The 23,485-nt window shown below is 41.9% G+C and overlaps 1 protein-coding gene across 5 annotated transcripts in view; it reads left to right on the top strand.

Annotated features, from left to right (window-relative positions):
• COL14A1 (collagen type XIV alpha 1 chain) overlaps positions 1 to 23,485 on the top strand; it is a 245,740-nt gene that overhangs the window by 202,556 nt on the left and 19,699 nt on the right. For all 5 annotated transcript variants that reach the window (XM_045805730.2, XM_045805731.2, XM_045805732.2 and 2 more), the window contains 5 exons: positions 8,343 to 8,396; positions 8,841 to 8,912; positions 17,886 to 17,921; positions 18,949 to 19,015; positions 21,781 to 21,969. In XM_045805730.2, coding sequence (XP_045661686.2) covers positions 8,343 to 8,396; positions 8,841 to 8,912; positions 17,886 to 17,921; positions 18,949 to 19,015; positions 21,781 to 21,969 — 418 coding nt within the window. The remainder of the gene's footprint in view (positions 1 to 8,342; positions 8,397 to 8,840; positions 8,913 to 17,885; positions 17,922 to 18,948; positions 19,016 to 21,780; positions 21,970 to 23,485) is intronic.

Raw genomic sequence — 23,485 nt, 5'->3', positions numbered from 1 at the left:
GGGCTCAGGTGGTCCTTAGCGAAACTAGGAAGAACAGGCAAGACATGGATGATGAATAGAAGTGAGAGAAAGAACTGAAAAGGGAAGAAAACAGGAAACACGACCTCTTTTCCAGTTCTGAGATTCACTGAAGTCCAAGACCATGAGCTTTCTGTCAAACTCTCCAAATAGAAACTGTAAAAATTATTTTTATTTTCCAATTCTTGATACGGTTATATAAAAGAGGCAGAGAGATAGGAAATAAAAACGACAAGGAGATAGAACTTTTATGGCAACTGAAAGATAGTAATTCCTCCATTGTACAGAGGGTATTCGTTTTTAAATTCAAGTGAACTGAATTTGGAATGCGTCCTTTGCCCCAGGTCACTGTTCCCTGCATTTTCATGCCATAACCACAGCCTCCCTTTCTCAGCTGTAAAAGATGAAATAAAAAAAAAAATCTTCTGCATATGAATTCTGCTGAACTTGTGAGGTTATGAGAAGCAGGATGGACCAGTGGTAAATATGATAGATTTGGGCTGTTAGCCAGGCCTGAGTTTGAACACTTACCATAATGACATTGGACCAGTTACTTACTATTTCCAAGCCTCACCTTACTAATCTGTGAAGTAGAAAAAAATATTTGACTCCCCAGAGTTACTGTGGAAATTAATTCATATAAAGAATTTCTATATGAAAATTTAATTTTAGCTAATCTTAGTATTCACTATTTTCAATGTAAACCTAATAAGTCAGGGCAGTATAATATTTTATAATGCCTGTGCTTGACGTATTAAGATGCCTTAGAAGATTTTATAGAACCATAAAAAAAGAGTCTGAAGAAAAAGCAAGTGGTTTGTTGCTGTTGTTTAACTTTCTTGGATTCCACGTTGAAAGGACACTTGGAACATGCTTCCTTTTGATGTGGGTCCGATGTATACAAAGGCCATTCTTGTGATGAACTGTCTCATTTCATCAAAGTGAGTTGGACTTAAAATATCCTTGAGAAATGGAACTTGAGTCAATTATCTGGATTCAACTCCTGTTATAAATGTTAAGCAGCGATGAGAGATTCATCTAAGGAACATTTTGTTAAATACGAAGATTCAAGATAATATCCCCCTTGAGTATCTTCCTCTTTCAGAAGAGGAAATGTAAAAAACCCATCACAAAGCTAGTGGAGAGGATGATTTGATTTTCATTTTGGTGAGCCTAGATGGTTTTTATATATAAATCAACCACAGTGATGATAGTTTATGCAACTGGAACATGGCGGCTTATTTGAATGAAAATAGCAGGCATCACTATTACTAATTATCGACTAAGTGCACATGCTTTACCATGTTATGTTCTGTAATCCTCAGAATAACCACAAATGCCAGGCACTGTTAATCCATTTTACAGATGAAGAATCTGGAGCTTAAAAAAATGGAAGGACTTGGACAATGCCCTGCAGCTAAGGAGTGGTGGAGCCAGGAGTATAACCCTTCTCTTTGGCTCCAACACTGAGCTCTTTCTTTCCACAAAATTCTGTTTCATAAAGGTCACTGGGGGATTTTGTTCATGCAGGAAAGTCTTCCATTTGAGATATTTAATAAACAGGATGGAAGATACCTCGCCTAGAATTTGGGGGCTGGGAGAAGCCAGTTTGGGCTACTTTCTTGGTGAAGTAGAAGTTGGTAGTTCGCACATAGGCATGTGTTTCTATGACTTTGCACATTTATGCGGAGGATGGCCCATCTGAGCCCCTCTGAGAACAGTTCTTTGGGGGAATTTGTTATATGTTATCACTGCTTTGCAGATACTGCTGTTGGAGCATAGGGTGCAGACAATACCTGCCATGCTCTCTGGTTCCAGGGCCATCCTTCAGGGTCAGGCCAGATGCTTTGTATTTGCAAACCAGCTGTTCCTCAACTTAAGGGGTCAAAACTTGTTGTTTCAAGGTTTCCTTTGTTTTTAAACACACCGATTTCCGGGCTTCGACCTCAGAGATTCAGATACGCAAGGTCTTGGGTGTGACTTTGGAATTTATCGTTTTAAAAAGCTTCATGCTTCTGATAATCAGCTAAGTGTTGGAATCACTGGGTAGTACAGTGGGTTAGGCCTATTGTATGTCTGAGGACTTCCCTGCACAGAATTTTGCTGCTGTTTCAATTCACCCAAGTCATTGCTTCAGGTTACTAAAAATATGCTTGTATTTCTCTCTATATATACATTTAAATTATATATGTTAATATATACATATTAAGAAGTATACATATTAAGAAGTATATTGTGCATGTATATGTAAATATGTACACATGCTTCTATATACATTTATATGCACACATAGATACTGTGTGTGTGTCTGAAAATGCCCCAGGGTGGCTCAACATGGTACCATACATAGGGACTGATCTTGGGTATCTCGGCTGGGCCAGTATTTACAGAGTCTGTGGCTTTTTGGTGCTTGGCCTCTTAATCTGGTGGTTGGTCTTAATCCTTTGCTGCAAGCAGCAGCCTTATTTCTTATGGCTGACTGCCATGCTGGTTGGTCTGCTGGTGCTCACAGCAGTCCAGAGCCATGCCACAGGCTGGAAATCACACAGCAGGAGTTTTTTCAAGTGTTTCTCTAACCCTCACTGCTTGGTTTGCTTCCTCTAAACAAACTCAGCGGATGCCAGTCGTTTACAGATCCCACTCTACCTGAGAGTGTAGTGTAAGTCAGAGGACCTTAACAATTGGTATGCTCTAGAATCTTAGGGTTCATAATCTGTGACTCACCATTCCAGGCTTCAAAAAAGTCATGGGTGTTGGTATCATGATTGAGTCACGAGTTCTGAGTGCTATGTGATAGCTACATAAGCATAAATATCCTAGCTTCTGATTTTAATTTTAATTGCAACACTTTTTGTGGGCACGTCGGTTTCAGCCTTTAAATGCCATAGACACAGAACTTAGAAACGACAAACTTTTTAAGACCCTACAGTAGATGCCTGCCACCTCAATACATACATACATGTATGTTCCAGGGCGGGACAAGGGAAACTGCAAAATGGACATTAAAGAATGGTTAATTAAATGTCTATAAAATAGTACATTTTGCCGATTTCAGCCATAGGTAAATTTAGTATTCATTCAAGTATCAGTGAGGTTTGAAAGCACATATTAGGGTTGATTTCCCTTTGCTGATAAATCATAGCCAACCATAACTTAATAACTTGCTCATAGCCACCTCTTTTCAAAAACAAATTATAAAAATTCTTTCAAGTTTTTAGAGCAAAACTTATTTGTAATGTGGGTTGTGGGTGCATATTAATATTTTGAGGTGGGAATCCCAGAAACAAAAATGCCTGGAGCTGTTCATATTATAAAACATGTCTGTTTGCGGGTGGCTGACTTCAAGCACTTGAAAAATATATTTGTCGGCTTAAGTGAATTTCTACATTATGCTTTTCACTTAATCTTCTATTCCCTGCCGTTCATTCTTCATTGCTTACTTGGGGTTTCCGCTTTTTATGAGGGTGCTTAATCCACAAACACACATCTTCTCAGATTGGCTAGCTAATATGAAATGGAAAATTTATAGATATAGAAATGTTCTTGGAAATGCAAACGCATTTTTAGCTGATAAGGGTTGAAGACCATTCATTCAGTGAGCTTTGATTAAAATTAAGCTGAATCACAAAGCTAGAATTTGCCATTTACGTTGCCTTGTAACATGCAGACATCTTACAGAGTTTTTCTTTTCACCATGTTTATTGCTTTTATATAGAAAACTGCTGCCCTCGATCCTCACCCTGAGATGAAGAGGTGAGAAGAGGGACCTGAGTCCTGGCTAAGCATTGCCTGACTTGCAAGGATGGGCTGTAACATGGGGCCACAGTGGCTCATGAGCAGGGAGACTCTTGCAATGGCCCAGTCTTCCCAGGTTCCTTGATTTAAACATCTTTCCAGTGAAGCCCTCTCTCCCTTCCCATGCTGGGATGAGCTGTTCTTTCTACATATTCCCATGGAACTCTCTCATCCATCATCATAGCGCTCTGTCATTTTCTTTCGATTGTTGGCTTTGCTCAAAACTGTAAACTCCTTGGAAAGACTGTCTCGTTCATCATCAGCTATCCAGATCCTACCAGAATGCACAGCACAGAGTAGCTTTGCAAATACTTTTCTAATGTGACAAATGTGTGGCTTACAACTAAAAATCTTTCAAAGGTAAATTTACTCGTGTGATTAAAAAGTTAAAATGTAAAACTATTTACATGATGGAAAATGTGAAGTTTTTATTTTCTGGGGTTAGGAAGAAACTTTGGAAAAAATGGGTTTGATGATGTTTCTACAATGGTAGTAAGAATAACATCCTTTTAGTTACAACAACATGGAACGAGTACATTTTAATTTGCAATCAGGGAAACGGGTAACTCACAGTAACCTTAAGCATGCCTTTATTATTTTGTTTAATTTAAATTCAATTAGCCAACACATAGTGCATCATTAGTTTCAGATGTATTGTTCAATAATTTATCAGTTGCCTATAATAGCCAGAGCTCATCACATCACGTGCCTTTCTTAACCCCATCCCCCGGCCCCCCTCCCCTCCAGCAACCTAATGCCTTTATTCTTGAACTGTTGTGTCTAAAAATGCACAGTTGTTCATGAGAATCCATGAAAGAAGGTGCTAGAGTAAAATGCACCGGTGTGGACACTGTTGGCGCCCCAGTCCGATCCTCCTTTCCTGGCAGGTGTATTGCATCCAGAAAAAGCTATGGATGCTGACTGCTAATGATTCAGAATTGGCCCTTCCACAGAGACTTGCCTTGGAAATGCCACGTTAGCCCCCTTCCATGCCTAACTGATATGAATGAATAAAACCTTACCATGGGTCAACTCTGGGATGTAACACACTCCCACTCTCCCCATGGGATAAGCTGATGGCCAGACTTCAGATAAAGCCAATTCCCACGCCTCTTCCCCTGCCCTCTCCTGCCTCCTTCACTACCTGGCTGGTTTCTCCCAAAAACAGACTCTCTGTAAATCAAAGACATAACATCCCGTCTGCTTCTAGGAAACTACCCCTAAAATACTCACTGAAATGAAATTTCAGCTTCTGAGGGTACATGACTCCTGACGCCTTTGCTCTGTACTCGTGGAGAGCTCAGGAGCAAGGACAGATGACGTGGCATTGCCTCCCTAACTTATATATTTCCAGACTAATGATGCCCGAGACCAATACTTATTTAGTCGACATGATAATCAGAACACTTCTTCCAGGAGCCTCAATTTTGTTCAAATTAAACATTTTGTTAGTACCTATTTTGTGCCAGCAATGTGCTAGGAAAATATTAGGAATGGAACAAGGAACAAAACGTAATTTCTGCCCTCTCAGCTTCTGGTAGGTAGAGGAACACGAAGTGAACAAACACCTTGTCTGGTATCCTCTTTTGATCACCCTAAAGTGCTAGCCCCTGTGCCAAATTTAGCTCCTATTATATAAGAACACTTCTCTGTCTTCCCTTCCAGATGACTCACACATGGGGTCTAGAAATCAGGGGAAGGCTGGGCAGTTCACAAGAACATCCTTTAGCGTCCCATGGAAGGGAGCCCTGACAGCTCACAGCTTTTTCAGCTCCCTCCACGTGATTGGGAGGAAGCGTACATGTGTTCTTTCCTGCAGGTCTTCCCTGGAATAATGCAGGATTCTTTTAAGAAAATATGCCATGGCTTGCCTCCCCCTGTGAACCAAATCGCTCCTGTGTTTTGGGGCAGTCTTCGTGCCTCAGTGTTGATTTCCGGATGTCGTGTTGGCCATGTGTCGTGTGGGGGTCACACGTGGGTGCGTGTGTGCTTCCCGTCCACTGCTGGAAGAGTTTGAGGGCAGGAAGCCAAAAAATGTCTTTTTTTAAACATCTTATTAAACTATTAACTATGTGCCCAGAATCCATTTTTTCTTATGTGAACTTTGAGGAAATAATAGATTTTTAAATTCCTTTTTAAGAAAATTTTTTAATTCCCTTTTTTTTTTTTAATGGTAAGGTCTCCTAACCTCTTTTGGCCCCAAGTTTCCTCACTTATAACATGAAGGAATTGAACTGGAGGAGTTCCCAGGTCCTGTTCATCTCTCACGTATTGATTTTTGATGCCCTCTTCCTGAACGTGCTACATCTAAACAACATGCAAAATAATTTCTTTCAGACTATGTCAGCATTAATTTTTGTTGTTTAGTTAACAAATCCAAAAAAATGTGTGTGTGTGTGTGTGTGTGTGTGTGTGTGTGTGTGTGTGTAACTTAATCGTATCAGGGTCTATTACTGCAGCCTTCTGACTTTTTTTTTTTTAAGTAAGCTCTAAGCCCAAAGTGGGGCTTGAACTCAATGAGTCACATACTCTCCTGACTGAGACAGTCAGGTGTCCCCTGACTTAATGTTTTTGACTGAATATCTGAAATGAAAAAACAGAAGTGGTAGTAAAAAAACAAAATAAAACAAATCAAAACCCAAAAAACTAGCTTGTATAATAGCAAAGGATAACTGCTGTAACAAGCAATCCTAAAATCTCAATGGTTTAATGCAGTGAAATAAAATAAAGTCCATTGTTGGTTCACAACCCAATGCTGTCAACAGGATACAGAGAGGAATGGGGAGGTCGGATCTCTGCTTTATACGGTCATTGAGGAACTCGGGGTCTCTCCATCTTGGGAGAATTTAATCTTCAACACATGGGCTCTGGAGTTGCTACAAAAGGGGAAAAGAAAGTGGAGGATTACCCACAGGAAATTTTCATAAGCCAGAACTGGCCCCTTTCCATTAGCCAGAGTTCAGCCCTGTGGCTCCAACATGATTGCTGGAACAGGAGGCTGGGAACTTTGCCTCACACTGTGCCCGGGAGAAAAGGAAAATCATGAATATTGGTGAGCTCTAGAACTGTCAGCCTTATCTGGGTTTCAGACTTACCAGTATTGGAGTTTGAGCAAGTGTGAGAGGGCCTTGCTGCCCACTACTATTCCTACACACTTATCCCAGTGTCTCTTCATGCACCCCTTATGTTCCTTTCTCCCCATTCACACACCATTTCCTTTCTTCCAGCCTCATCTTTACTCTTTTATTTGACACCTTGAGGTAGAGAGAGATAATGTGAATATGGATGGGGAGCCATAAGAAGATGATTTTCATGAACAAGTGGGGAAAACCAGCTCACTGGAAAAGCAGCACGAATTTCAGAAAGGGAATTGGGAGAGGCAGCAAGTGAGCAAAGAGGGGTTGGTTTGACTTGGTTTGAGTTGGTTTGAGATGGAAATGGATTGATTATTCCAAAAAGAGACATATATCAAGACAAAAAGTTCACTTCTCCATGTAGTAGAAGATGATGTTTTGATCAACATTTTATTAACCTATTATAAATTCTAATTGAAGAACCTCTTTCATGTTTTTAACTGCATTGGAAAGACCAGCATCCACAATTAAGAACTATAACCATATAAGAGTAACTCATTGTGGCCCTCATATTTTTCACATAAAACTAACACACACATACCCACATTCAATAATTTAGGAAGATTGGGGCGCCTGGGTGGTGCAGCAGTTAAGCGTCTGCCTTCGGCTCTGGGCGTGATCCCGGCGTTATGGGATCGAGCCCCACATCAGGCTCCTCCGTTGTGAGCCTGCTTCTTCCTCTCCCACTCCCCCTGCTTGTGTTCCCTCTCTCTCTGGCTGTCTCTATCTCTGTCGAATAAATAAATACAATCTTTAAAAATAATAATAATAATTTAGGAAGATATTTTTAGAAAGAACATAATTTGTGCCTAACGGGAAACCAACATCTACTCATTTGTAAGCCGGCGATGACATACATTGAACAAGCTTGCCCAGCAGTCAAAACTGTATCATTGCAACAGGAAATCCCCCATAGTCTTCTACAGGCCGCTTCTGAAGAGTGGCACTTTCAGATCTTGTAGTAATTTGTAAGGTAGGTTTCTTTGATAAGTACTCCTTGCCCCAAACTCTCACTGACTCTAGGTCATGAAAGACACTAACTCATCTTTTTGTCTTTTTGTCTGATTAATTACCAAGACTTCATCTCCTTTTTCATTTGTTATGCTTGGTTTAATGAAATAAAAAAAAAAACAACACAACACTTTCTGGAAACAAGTTCCTGTTTAGTTTATAAGTGGCATGTCTTAGACCTAAAATTCTTGTGCTGGATAATTTCATAGAGCCAACAGACACAAAAGTCTTGCCAGGAACAATTCTCATGAAGGATTTAAAAGCAGTGAATCGTTAGAAATCCAGAGCAAGCAACAGGACTTGCCCCCCAAATATTAGGCGCCTCTATTTGGAAAACCATACAAAGCAACTGCATAGTTGACACATTGTGTTTCTTTTCTCCAGGGCTTTCCTGGAAAGGACGGGTCCTCTGGCCCTCCAGGACCACCAGGGCCAATTGTAAGTATTTCCACAAACTACCAGGATGTGCTCTGCTTTAAAGCATTTCATTTCTTTGAGAAATTTTCTTTTCCTCAGCATTTCACCTGGGCAGCCGTCTTGACAGTAGGGTAATGGCTCACTCTTTGGTGCAGAGCTTTCCCTCATTCTACCAGAGCCACTTCGTCCATAGCATCCCCTGCACTGATCTAGTTTTTATTGAACATAAGTAAGGTTTGGGTTTGAAAGAACTACACCTGCCTGATAGCGTGACTTCTAAAAAATGTTTCCCCTATTTTGTTGGTAGTTGGCAACAGGAATGAGCAATGGATCCTGAAGTCTTGGTGTTGAGAGGGAGGGAAGCTATCACTGTGTGTGTTTGTTATTCCTTCTTGAGAGCTGGTTGTCTTCGATGAGAATGTGTGAGTACTCACCTTTGCTCCATTTTCCTATCTCTCTATTTAGGGCATTCCTGGAGCCCCTGGAGTCCCAGGGATCACAGGAAGCATGGGACCTCAAGGTGCCCTGGGGCCACCTGTGAGTATGCAGCAGTAGCCAGGCATCCTTGGCTTGTTTATGTGTTTAAATTTACCAGCATCTCTGTTGGACAAAAATGTTTATTCAGTACTGGACTCGGTGGCATCCATAATGGAAACCAGAGAAGCTCCTGGGGGAAAGATTGAGATCAGACTGTGCATATGGCATGGCTAGAGACAGATGGCCCCAACAGGGAATAATCAGCTAAGCTTCTGTTTATGTATATTTCCATTGTTTTCTATTCTGTATTTGTCTAAGTATATTCAATGTCATCTTTACAGGGATTGGGCATGATAGCTATGTGTTAATTAGGTCTGTCTCCTGGGTAAAAAAATATAAAGTTGAGAAATTCAAGTATGAGTAAGAATGGTAATAGATTTTTCTTTCTAAGTTCTATGAGAATAATGGGATTTCCCATCAAACACACACTCGCACATAAGCAAATAAATGTAAGTGAAAGCCAGTGGATGGAACCAATTACCTCCCATTTTTGTGCTTTTCATCTCTTTGGGTGTTTAAGTGTGATCAATGAGAGGGGTAGAGATAGGATGGGGAAGAAAGAAATGAGCATATCTGGGTCAGTCTCCTCATCTATAAGTTGAGGTGGTTGCATTAAATGGCCTCCAAAGCCACATCTCTTGTCTTCTGTGACTTTCAAGTTGTTTCTTCAAGGTGTAGGTATCAGTCAGCATTCTGACATTATCTGTGATATACTGAGCCTGTATCCATACACTAGGGTAACTGGAGAATGTCTGTATGACTGCGAACAAGTGAAGAATTTGTGGAAGAGTGAAATGTGAAGGGTGAGGGTAGGAGAGGTTAATGAGTGAAATTTCTATGGCTGCCATAACACGTTGCTGCAATCTCAGTGGCTTAAAACTACACAAATGTATTAACTTAAGTTCCGCAGATCAGAAGTCTGACGTGATCTCACTGGGTTAAAATCAAGGTGTTGGCAATTGCCTTTCTGGAGCTTCTAGGAGGAGAGAATCTATTTCCCTGTCTTCTCTAGCATCCAAAGACTTCCCATGTTCCTTGGCTCATGGCCCACTTCCATCTTCAAAGCCAACAGTGTTTCATCTCTATGACCATTCTTCCATAATCACATTTCCCTCTGAACACAGTCCAGAAAGGTTCTTTGCTCAAGGACCTATATGATTGTATCTGGGTCACTGGGTAATCCTCGATAGTGTCCCTAGATAACCTCAAGATGCTTGACTAAGTCACATTTGCAAAGTCCCTTTTGCCACTTAAGGTGCTATATTCACAGGTTCTGGGGATGAGGGCATGGACACTCTCTAGGGAATGCGTTTTCTGCCTATCACAGTGAACAAAACATAACAGAAATATTGGCTCTCGTTTGGAAAGACATCTCTCTCCCTCTTGCCACCCAGAGAGCCATATTACTTTTTCTTCTCAAAACTCATTTCAATAAAATTTCATCCTCAGAGTCCTTTCCTAAGATATGAACATAGGCAATGCCTCCAGATTTTATCCAGCACGTCCCTATTTGCACACCCAAATGAATGCTGTCCTCAGTAGTCACTTTGCAAAGTGGTATACTCACTCCAAGTACGATGTCCTTGTTGAAAACACTTTTATATCTCCTCTTTTTAAATCCAGCTGATAATGGGTCACAAAAAAAGATTTTATTGCTTAATCTTCACACATCTTTTTTTTTTAATACACAACGATATTACTGAGAATGGTCATGCACATGGAGACATGCTCTACACTCACACATGTGATCATATGTAAGCACTCATGCATGTACACGCACATACACACACACACACACACACACACACACACACGCTAACCCCGTCTTTACCATTCTTTCACTGCAAATTTTCCTATTCATCTGGCTCTAGGCTATTTCTCACCAGAAAAGAGATTTGAAAACATTATCTCTGCTACCGGGCTTCAGTCAATTTCCCAAAATGTGCTTTTGGGAGCAAGAGTTCCAGAATATTTCAACAGGGCTCAGAGAGCAAGGGCTTCTCATTCAAGCAGTGTCAGAGACCATGAATATAAAACCTGTTTCTCAGAAAGCCATGAGAGGGGCGCCTGGGTGGCACAGCGGTTAAGCGTCTGCCTTCGGCTCAGGGCGTGATCCCGGTGTTATGGGATCGAGCCCCACATCAGGCTCCTCCGCTATAAGCCTGCTTCTTCCTCTCCCACTCCCCCTGCTTGTGTTCCCTCTCTCACTGGCTGTCTCTATCTCTGTCAAATAAATAAATAAAATCTTTAAAAAAAAAAAAAAAAAAAAGAAAGCCATGAGAGATTTTAGGACATCAGAAGCTTTGAGGCCTCCTGAGGTGGAATAAGAAAAAACGAAAGCTTTAACTTGACTAGACAATGATGTGCCCCAGCGCCCTTTTCATTCCTTGGCACTCTTGCGGACACCTCCTGGAACCAGTTTCCCTTACCCCGAGCTGGGCTGATCCTGAGCCATGAGGAAGGGAATGGGAAAAAAGAGCTGGCTGGGAGGTCCTATGGGGAAGAAAACGGGGTGCACGAGGGGTGGAGAACACATTAGGTAAGTAGAACCCCACCCTGCTCATCCACCTGGCCTCCTGTAGCTCTCAAATAGACTCTAAATATGGGGCACACCGAAATGCCAATAAACTTTTTCCCAGAAATAAAGTGCTTACTAATAATATTATCTTCAATGATTGTAAATCAACAGAAAAGGGCCCTTGCTGGTGGCATGAGGGGGCCCTGTGCCACTGACATTTTTATCAGAGACAGAAGCCATTTAGTGTATAGCCCCTGGGTGGGGTTTCCCCAGTTGTAGGCTTTGGGTATCCTCTCAAAAGCCAGTTGTTCTCCAAACTGTCCAGCCCAGATGTTTCCTAGCGCTCTGGGACGTGAGCAGCCAGATGCCTGCTGGCCGCCAGTCTGGCGTGACCGGTAAAGCAGGCTCGGTGTCCTGGTGTTAAGGCCTTGATTGATTTCCCATGGATGTCTGTCTAGGAAGGCAGGAGGGAAAGAGACCAAGAAAGACAGACTGCCCCACTGAAAATAGCAACGTGTTTCCTGGGGCAGTGCCAGGAACGTGTGCTTTCATGCACTCTGCCGTCAGCCACCGACTTCCCAGGGTGGAAGGTGCATTACCGCTGCTGCAGTCGTCATTCCTACCTGAGGTTTGAGACTAGGCTGAAATGCAGTGCATCTCTGCAGTGGAGCAGATGGTGACGAAGCGGCCATGCGTTTAGCTTGAAATCAACACAAGCAGATGGGTCCACTCCAGCATTTAAAGAGCACTGCATTAGAAGTCGGGATGCCTGGGTTCTAGATGTGGCCCTGCCGTCACCTTACCTAGCTGTGCCACTTGCATCACTTAAGCAATTTATCTAGGCTCTCAGGACATCAGTTTCCCAATTCATTCATTTAAAAACATGTACTGGGTAGCCATGATATGGACCAGCAACATGGAGGAATGGGGTTCCTAGGGGTACAAAAGATGACCAAGGTATTTTTCCATATCCATGGAAAATCTAGAGAGAATAATGTTTTTTCTGTAAGTAGGTATAATAAAAGTCAGGAAAGTGAGAAATGCCTTAAGGGAAAGACAATGAAGTTGCCATGAAAGCCCCACTGAGAGACAGAGAGGGACAGACAGACAGAGAGACAGAGAGGGAGATACCCCTGAGCTGATGGGATGGGGAAAATAGCACCTGAACGAGGCAGCATTTCACTCAGATTGTGAAAGGGGGATGTGATTTCCACCCACAAAGACAGGAAGGTGGCATTGATAGGGCTCGTGGTAAGACATAAAGCAAACACAAGTCACCCCATCTTTTATACATTTTAGTATTTTTCAACTCTTTCTCCTACTTCATGACACTGCCACAATTTTATTCTGACCCCTCTTCGTTTCTCACAGAGTTTATCACAGGAAGTCCTAACTGGCCTCCTTGCCTCTGCTCTCACCCTGGTCTTGTCCATTCCCCAGCTGTTGAGTGATCCTCCTACTACATCTTTGATGTGTCATTCCCTGGCTTGAATGTCCTCACTGGATCCCTGTAACCAGAGGATGGGTCCCAAATATTCAGCCAGGTGTACATGACCTTTCATGATGGTCCCTTCCTTTCCCTTCCAACTGGCCTCCCACCGTCCCTTCGTTTGGAGTTGAGTCACCTAAAATTATGTAGCACTCCCCCAGCACATGCCATACTGTTCCACACTTGTTTAGCCTTCAGGACATCCTTCCATTGGTCTGAGCTCTTTTCTCTTCCTTTCTCCACCCGGTGAGCTTCTAGTTAGTCTCTCTTTAAAACTGTTCAATTCCTGCTTGAGGCTCCCCTCACCTCCTCAGGCTGAGACCACGTCCAGCTCTCCATTGATATGAGCCATTCCTCAAGGCCAGAAATGACATCATACTCATGTACTCACATGTTTTTGTTCCTAGACCCCAGCTCCGTTTCATAGAGGGCTTTTAATAGGTCTTTGTTAAAATAAAGAAAGAGTAAAGGTATGCTTGCATTCTAGTTAGGCTGATGTGCAGGGGAGCACTAGAAGATTACTCTTAGAAGATCATCTCTCCACGGTCTAACATGGGAGACCTTTACAGCTGAGCTAGGATGTTTTGATTTGTGTTAACAGGCATCTTTAATAAGTGGGACTTGGACCATGATGAGATTGTTCCTCTTCCTCAGCATTAAAATTCTGTGAATCTATGAATGTAGCTACTGTAGTTTCTTTTCTTTACATTTCAAGGGTTCCTAAAATTATAGGAAAATGTGCCATTTTTCTTGCCCACATCTACAGGGAATCTGTTTTCCCTCAAAGCACACTCTGGTGGAGTTATGGCCCTTCCCTTGCTCAGGAATTTTTATTTTGTTTTTGTTTTACTTTGCAAAAATCAAAGGAAAGATGTCAGAGACGTTGGAATAAAAAAAATAACTTCTTGCTGTACAGATATTCTACTAAGTGTATCTTTCACTGAGACCACCTAGCTGTGTCCTATGGCTGCTTAATAACCAGCATCGTGGGGCTGAGTTTGAGGAATTTCAGGCCGGATTAAACCCATCCATTCTTATATCCCAGAAGGGGCTGATGCTGTGCATTTTTCCTTATCTCTTGGGCTTACCCTCTAATTTCTTTTTCTAAGTTTGAAACATTTCAAGGAAGCCAATTTAATAAATGATAGCTAGCAGTGGTGACATCAAATAGTGTATTTGTTCAGGAAAAAAAAAATATTCGAGATCAAATGGTTTTTAAGAAATGACTCAGGTTAACACCGAGTTCTGAGTTGCTAGGGTTAGAGTGGAGGGACTCATGAGTGCTTTTTTATTATTGTTTAGCTAGGAAATGGATTTGAAGATATTGGCTGGCAGAGTTGTTGAAGAGTGTTCTCGTTCACTTTGCTAAAAGCACACTTTGTTGGGGAGAGCATGGGCTCTGGAGCCCAGCTAATTGGGTTCTGGTCCCAAATTTCTATTTTCTCACTGTGTGATGGGGAGCGAGTTATTTAACCTCTTCGTGAATCACTTTTCTTATGTGTAAGGTGGAAATAACATTTTGTAGGGTTGTTACAAAGAATGAATTAGATTATTTTATAGGAGTCTTATAAGGATTAAATAAATGAGTTAATCTGATAGGGCTGTGATAGTGTTAAATGGGTTAATACACTGAGAACAATGCTTGGAACATGGTAAAAGCAGCTTCAGAGTTAAACTGCTACTATTCACAGATAGTTTCTGAATATATTTAAAATGTGGAATATTTTCTTATTTTTGTTTGCTGATTTTTGGATTTTGTTTTGCATCTAATGCTTGAAAAGCTGGTTCCACTAAAGATTTATTTCATGGTAACGTAAGTAGCTCTTTTCTGCAGTTAGACCTACAAGGGGACATTACTGAATCTTTAGGGATTTGGCCACTTCTGGAGTTTAAGACACGAGGAGGAGACACCAGTGCATCTATATCTCAAAAGAATTAGGAGGGAAGGATGCCTTGTAAATCTTACTTTTGCAAACTCTTTTTGTAGAGGTAATTGGATAGTTTTTAACAGCATCAACTCTTAGACACTTTTAACAGCATCAACTCTTTTTCTAATCCTCTAGAAGACCTGAGAATGTCTTAAATATCTTTATTTTTTTCAGTCAAGGCAGTTAAAATGAAGCTGCCATCCAGACTTGCAGTAAAATTCAGCCATTCATTCATTCAGTTAACGTATCTTTGAGCACCAACTCTGGCCTAAGCACAGTCCTAGGAACTGGGGAGACAGGAGTTTGTGAGCTAGACATAGACTGCCTATGGAACTTACATGCTGAGAGTAGTTATAGAGAGGGTATGCTTTCTTTGTAGAGTTGGAAATTCTCCCCTGGCCAGTCCAGCTTTGTATTTTTCATAAATTCTGTTCCAGGGGCTACCTCGTTCCAAATAATGATGACATTATGAGATCCTAATACGTTATCCTTGTAAGGAACCCCGGAGACCATTTAACTTAATGGCCTGATCTTACAAAGAAGCTGAGAGACTTTAAATGGCTTACAGATTCTATGTCGTCTATTTTTCCCCAAAATATCAGTATGAAAAATATTGAACAAAATTTGAAGAATTTAGAGTGAACATCTATATACCCAGTATTAAGTTTCCACTATTATGTGTATGAGTGTGTGTTTATTTTTCAACAACATTCTCTTGGGCTTTGTTGATTATTGATCTCATTTGTAATCTTGAAAAATTATCTTTTGGTACACTAAAGGGTGGATTTATTCTTCTAGTTGAAGTCAGTTAATATTTTTCTTCTCACTTTATTATCAGAACAAAAGGAAGCTCAAGGTCAGAGGAAGTAGACAACAGCCCTAGATTTATAATGACTATTTCAATTTAATATTGGACTTAGTTGAACGTTTGAGTAAATCTTTTATGTGGGAAACAGGCTAGGTGGTTTTAGAAATATGAAGTAATATAAGTTATGGTTTCCAGTTTCAGAGATCTTACCATCCACACAGAGAGAAGAGACATCTACGAGTTGACCTGCCGCTAAGTACATTGGACAATAAAAAAATACAGTGTCATATAACTGATATTTGAACTAAGTACTGCACTAGGATATTCCTACTGTTGATACTTAATTTATAAGATTTATGTTTATAAATACTTTAATATTTTTCTCACATTTCAAATATTTCATACACTGAGTAGATCAGGTCTATGGCAAAGTAAAAGTGTAATTTTGAGAAGTAGAAGATAGGGAGGCTGAAGTGAAATAACAAAAGACTTTGAACTGAAGAACCAACTTTGTCACATGGATGTCTTAAGAATCTCTGAGTGGTTCTGAATAGAGGAAGAGCCACTGTCACTTCACTCAGTAGTCACTGAGCTTTCTAAGTTGTATGCTGTTGGTATCTGAGGAAGGACTTGTGGTTATGTGAGGAATGAACTGGAAGGGAGGCCTTTAGTTAGGGAAGTCAGTTAGAACAAAGTTGCAAATGCCCTGGTGTGAGACAGTGAGGGTAGCACTTGGGTCATGGAACAGAAGGAATGGCTGTGAGAGACTGCAGTGCAAGAATGTGTGTGTGTGTGTGTGTGTGTGTGTGTGTGTGTGTGTGTGTGTAATAGATATACAAGATGCAAGGGAAGGGAGGAGAAAAGACAGAACCAGTGGTGGGTTCAAGCTGCTTGCACCTGCTCAGGAGAGTAGGTTTTGTGTTCTCTTCCTTTCTCAACTCTGTCTTCAGTGACAGCTCATTAGTAGCTTGAAATCAACCATAGTAGATGGATTTACGCCTCCAATAGCAGCAAACACTGCCAGTCAGAGCATCTTATTTTTCCAGAAAGCCAATTTACTTGCACACTAATGGTGTGAAACCAGAATTTTGAATTTGGGTGACTGTTAATTGAATAGAGGTTCTAGAGAAGATACTTGGTTGGGACCTGTTGAGTTTATTGTAACAACAGGTAACAGTCTGACGGTGTGGGTAAATGCCATCTGTAAAGGCTATTTGCTATCCTTCTGGTAAAGGCTGTAAAAATGTTGTTCCATGAATCTATTACATTGCTTCAGAGTTGAAACCAAAAAATGAAATGCTCTGAAGACACATGTTTTGCTTATTAGTGCAATTTCATTACAGAAACACTTGAAATCTCCATTATTTTTTTCAGTAGAAATTTTTATGGAATTAATACAGTTTCTTACGGGTCAAAGAGTAGCTAAGCCACAAAACAAAAGAATAATTCAGCTGAGAATTCATATCAATATGAGTTTCTGTTATCAGGGAGAAATCGGAGAGAAGAACTGTGTGCTGTGATGCCGACAGAAAGCAGAGTCGGGTTATGGGATTCCCACAAATCTCATCTCTTACCTGAACCCTCAGGATGGAAGATCATTTACTTCCTTTGAGAGATAGTCTTTTAAAAATGGAAACAATTTGGGGCGCCTGGGTGGCACAGCGGTTAGGCGTCTGCCTTCGACTCAGGGCGTGATCCCGGCGTTATGGGATCGAGCCCCACATCAGGCTCCCCCGCTGGGAGCCTGCTTCTTCCTCTCCCACTCCCCCTGCTTGTGTTCCCTCTCTCGCTGGCTGTCTCTATCTCTGTCGAATAAAATCTAAAAAAAAAAAAAAAAGGAAACAATTTAGCTATTCAGCAGAGGCTTGTAAAATAAATCCTGAAGCATCGGTAGAGTACAATTCATGGAGTGGTGTTTAGGGCGGAAAGATGTGAATGAGCTATTCGGTGAAATGATGTCACAAAGCAGCATTGCTGCATGATCTCAATTTTGTGTGAAAACATACTGTGTCTACGTATTAAAAGGCTGGGGGAGTAAAAGGTTTAAAAGAGCTCCTTCTGTTTGCTGGGGTTACAGGTTGCTGTACGTTTATTCCTGTTGTGTATGGATTTTTGCTGCAGAATTGCTAGAGCTAGGAACAACATCTTAATAAAATAAGAAAAGACGTGCTCTCATTATGGCCAGCGAAGGCAGAGTCCTAAGTAACTTGACGATTTAAATTTTTTACAGGGTATCCCTGGAGCCAAGGGAGAGCGAGGAGAAAGAGTGAGTATCCTCTGGCTCTGTGTACCAGGCCCAGCTGGCTGCACACCTTTCCTTGCATAAGCCTGATACTGGATGACCATTTACTGTCGTGACTCTTGATTACTGTTGTGACTGTTCATTGCTCTAATTCGGTTCCTTCTCTCCTCAAACCACTGGACTGTAGGCATGTTGTCAGGTGGAAACGCCACCACCACCACCCCCCGCCCCCATGGGCTAGAAGTCAGGAGAGCTGGTTCCTAGTTGCATCTCTGCTACCGTTCAGCTAGATGACCTCAGGCCCCTTTCTTTAAGGATAAAATGGAGAGAATCAAACTCCGCTAACCCCAAAGTGGATTTGATGACAAAATTATATAACAGACATAAAAAAGCTTCATAAAAATAAAAGCTCTATACAAATGCCAAGTAGTAAAAAGGGGCTTGTGTTTTCCCTGATGGGCCGATATCGGCAGCCGATGACAGACGCAGAGTCAAGGAACTGGCTGGGGGAACTTAAATCAATTTATTTTTGGGAGCTTCTGTCTCTTGAGAAATTGTGCAGCTGCTCATATAATTGTGCTGTCACCTATAGTAGAAACAAGAGTGACTTTGGGCTCATCCAGTCACCTCTGCGAACCCTTGGGCAACGTGTTTAACTCTCTTCATCTATAAAATGGGTTTAACGTCTTTCCTTGGGGTTGTTGCTAATATGAAATAAGCCACTGCCTGAGAAAATGCTACGTTTTATAAGTTCTAAAGAGCCATAAATGAGGTATCCAATATATATGGGATTGTGTCAAAATTGCGAAATTTTTTTAGACTCTGGGACCAGAAATACTTATGCGTCATTTAATAAAGGTTCCCAGGTACCTTGCACCATGAGTGGAGTGTCGAATTGCTTCCTCCTTCTCTGCACTGTGGGGGGCGGTCCTATCTGCTGTGGGAGCCAATGAGGTGGGAGCAGTGGGTTGAGTCCGCTCTGCCTGCCGGAAGTCCTGCCACGGGGCGGGGCTTATGGCCGAGAGTCAGAAGATGCTTTCTTGTCACGCAGGGGGATCTGCAGTCTCAAGCCATGGTGCGAGCGGTGGCACGTCAGGTGTGCGAACAGCTCATCCAGAGTAAGTGCATTACTGTTTCCGATGTCCTTCTCTGTTCCTTGTCCAAACGGGGATCTGCCATGCCCAGAAGTTAGTGACTCGGGAAAACATCACGAAAGCTTTGTCTTGGTGCAGATAGGTAGGCTCACAGATGGCCATAACTAGCCCAGGTAAGAAGTCCTTACAGACCACCCTCTGTGGCGTCTGTCCAAGAGCTTTCCTTGGGCCCATATAGATTTAACTCGACTGCCCAAGTCAGCTCTTTTATTCTTTCCCTGTCTTCAAATGGATAGATTTTTTTCCCTCAAGTACTCAGCACTTAAATGTTGTCAGACTGAGGAATCAGAAGCTGCTTTCAAACAGATGATTCATGGTGTTGACTTCTATCAATTCACTAGATTTAAATCAATACCTGCTTTAAAAAAAAAAATCCCTTTCTTTCAGTTAGGACAAGGTCCTTTGCTTCATTCTTCTTTTTTTAATTTAAATTCAATTAGCCAACACATAGTACATCATTAGTTTCAGATGTAATGCCCCATGACTTCGTTTTAAACTTGAACTTTCCAACAGCACAGTATTTCAGTTACTGGTTTGTGTTCATTCACTTCCGTACCCACCCATTTTGCGTTTCCCCCAGGCCCATTGACATTTTGTCCCAGTAATCTAACCAGAGGGTTACTAGTGTGGGCTCTTCCCTTTGCCAGTAATTTGTTCAATTCCAGAAAGATCTAAGGCTGGGTAGAGATGAAATATTCAAACCCAGCCATTCCTGGCCTAGCTCTGCAGTCAAGCCTCCTACTCTGAGAGCACACCGCTCTACCTTCATTACCTGAGTGACTGCCCTAGCTTTGGAGGGTTACGTTTTTTTAACCTAGGAATGTCTGGGAGAACCATAAGTGTCCCAAGAAGGTGTATTGGCTAGTTCCCAAATCCCATCTGTAGTAGATAAACCCAGATCTCATCTTTGGGAGGGCATCGAGTGAAGGTGCATATCACCTTGGGAGAGTTTTCATTAAAACATAACTTGTGCAAACCATGTACAAAGCTGTCATCTTCAGACAGAACAGTAATGCTCCCTGTATTTTAACTTTATTTCATTTATATTATATTGCCCAAATTAAATGTGTGTATCTGAGAGAATTGACCAGTTTTAAATGAAACTTCGAGATTAATGCCAAAACAGGATATTAAAAAACACAATAAATTATAAAATCTAAATTGAACATTGAGTGGAATACATCCAAAGCTAACCTGTACCTTGAATTATTTTGTAGGTTTCTCATTTCAAGTATACAGTGTTAATGAGCAGGGACTTATTTTAAGGAATCCTAGGGGTTAAATCCAGATAGGACTCACTGACCACAGTATGTGGCAGATTTCACAATAGTTGCTGTCATATCCCACTGTAGAATAAAAATCTTATATAAATATATGATCATTTAAGACATGCCCTAAAAACAGAGTTCGAAATTGTATTTTTTCCCCTTGGGAATTCTCAGATTCTTGTGAATGACTTCGAGGAAATGGAAGCCAGCAGGCAGTGACGCAAGGAAGCAGAAAGAAGCCTGTAGAATAGGGAGGCCCTGTCTGTGGATGCAGTTGGGAGAGAAGAAATAGAAAAGATTGCACGCAGCTGAGCTAGACCCAACCTGCCCAGGGGCTGTTGCTGGCACCTCAACCTTCTTCCCACGTGCTACTTCCGGTTCCTCTGGGTTCCTTATTCCATTGCTTAGGTTTCTCCTCAGAACTTGATTCATCAGGTAGCATATAATTCTTCACATGCTCAGTTGTCTGGTTTTTAGTCCAGAGCTGATCAGAAGAATTACTCTAGGAAAGGTGACGTGGGAAACTGTGTGAGACCAAAGTGATGACAGCTACAGAAGTGACAAAGGAGGGCCTCTTGTTAAGGCGAGAACCTGGAAAAGCAGATGTGGAAATGTCAACCCCACTCAGACAATCGTGGACATGCCTACAGATGGCCCCCGAGTCATCAGTCGCGGTCATGGTCCTGTGTTTAAGAAGGCATTGAATTTATTTTAGAAATAGTCCCTCTAGAAATGGTTACTATTCTTTATTTAGATCTGAATGTTTGAAAAGGGATAAGTTTTCATCTAGAAAACTCACTCGTGGGAAAATCTTATCTTCTGAAGTTGCTGGAAAACTGAGGTGTTATGGTATCAAGCACTTTACCAATCTATACTTCTGATTATTAAAATATATTCTACCAGGCACAACTGAGTTAGGGGGAGGAGGGGGAGCCAGATTTAAAAAAAAATAAAGCTAGTGGGAGTTTCTGCAGCTGGGACCCAAGTAAAGGTTCCTGCAAAAAGGTTTGGCAACGAAGAGTCGAATTGAAACAAAACACTTGTCTGGGGATTTGTGAGCAAGAGGGTGGAGCAGGCTTTGTGGGTTGGAAAAAAGACAAATAAGTTGGGGGGGTGTTACTAGAGAAAAGGGGCAGCTGGGTGAGGGTTTAGGGGTCAGATAAATGTTGGGGGTGAAGATCAAATTTATGACTTCTGCCCATGATGTTTACTGAGATGCTGATGTGAGCTGTGGAATTCCAAACACTTGAGATGCGCCTTGAATACAGTCCAGCTGTTCATATCATCCAAAGTAAAATGTCATAATTTTTAAGTTGGAAATCAACATATTTCAGAGGGGTGTGCTTTTTCTCTTGTGGTTGTCTAACAGAATGTTTCGGAGCCTTGACAGATAATACCGCCGGTCTTCCCTTTCTGCGTGTGATAGTTCGTTGAAGGATGTCTCTGCCCTTTGTGTCTCAGGTCACATGGCCAGGTACACGGCCATCCTCAACCAGATTCCCAGCCAATCCTCATCAGTTCGGACCATCCAAGGGCCTCCTGGGGAGCCTGGCAGACCAGGGTCCCCTGGAACCCCTGGCGAACAAGGACCCCCAGGGACCCCAGGCTTCCCAGGAAATGCAGGCGTGCCAGGGACCCCAGGAGAACGAGGTAAGCTGAGCCACCTCTCTCATTGGAATGCCACTGAGGTGTGTACAGTGACTCACGGTGTAATGGTGGTGCTTATATGATGATGACGTCCAAAATAATGAATGTTCATTAACGCCACCCTATCTATTCTCTAGCTTATTTTTTTATCCCCAAGATTGAGTAAGTGGAGTAATCTACAAAGTGTTTCATCAAGAGCCATATCTACCCATATGAGAAAGGAGGGTCAGGACCCCCAGCTCACCTCTCAGGGGCTTTTGAGCTAATGAGAGAAAGGCGTCCCCTCTAGATGGAGGAACTAAGAACAGGTGCCCTTTCCAGATGGAAGCATTAGAAAACGATGCCCTCCTCTGGACAAATGTGGCATCACACATATTTCCTGGTAAGCCGAGAGCTCACTTCCTAGGTCCAATGCTTTTTTTATCCAGTGCCCATAGTGGGCAACAGTTGGTGGCAGCCCTCAGGTGAGTCATGGGTCACATCGACATATGATCTACGTATGCCTGTGTAGACCGTGCCAGCTATAAACTTCAAATGAAAATATTGTTTATGGTTCATCTTCCTATAATATAAGACAGCATTTTATTTAATAGTTTCGTGGGCCAATGTTTTGTCTTTCCTACCAAAGTTTCATGAAAATAGAAATCCTCTTAGCCTTTTCTGTTTTCCCCTACAGGACTAAGCAGTGTTTTATAATAATAAGACTATGATTGAATTTCACCCAGCTCCATAACCGACCTAGATCTCCCACTCCAGAAGCAGATTAAAGAGATGTGGGAAGTTGGGGTTACATATGAACCACAAAGAAAGTGATGGGAAATAAGACAACTGATTAAAAGTATTTTTTCTAAGACACCATTTTCTAGAATGTAGATCTGGGGAAAAGCTAACTATTATCTATTTGCCATGTGAATCCTGTTAACTTTTGTGAGCTGGGTAGGATATGTTCCTTTTATCACATTGGAGATGTGAAATGCAGATTCCAAAGTTAGTACTTTATGTTCATTCTTGATCTGTGCCAACAGGCCGCGTGCATTTCTGCCTCTGTGCTTTCATATGCCTTGTTCCCTGCTTTGGAAACGTCCTTTGCTTTCCCATGTGTGTTCTTAGTCTTAGTACAAGGCTCAGCTGAACTGCTGTTTCGGGAATGACATTTTCATAGATTGCCCCAGACCACAAAGTGCCTCCACCCCCAGGACCCCTGATGCACTGTCTTTCCCACCCATTTCAGCACTCATTGGGGGGAGGTGAACAGCTCGATTGCCAGGAGCAGGATCAGCTCTGAACTGCATTGCACATGATAGGTCCTCACTCAGTAGTTGTTGGCTCTCATGGCAACCCAGTCCTGGTTTTCCTTTCTGAAGGTTTTTCCTGTGCCAGGATACGAAATCAGCAGACGTGGAGAAGGGCATAGCAGAGCCTCGGCTAGCTCAGTTGGTAGAGCAGGAGACTGTAGTGGTATGAGAAGGGCAGAGTTCCCTCATGGCGCACGGAAGATCTGGCAGCCAGGAAGGTGGCC

This window comes from Ursus americanus, chromosome 9 (assembly GCF_024610735.1).
Source record: "Ursus americanus isolate L20-20 chromosome 9, mUrsAme1.1.p, whole genome shotgun sequence".
NCBI lineage: Eukaryota > Metazoa > Chordata > Mammalia > Carnivora > Ursidae > Ursus > Ursus americanus.
Note: the sequence above shows the minus strand (reverse complement) of the source record. Positions and strands in the feature narration are given on the sequence as shown.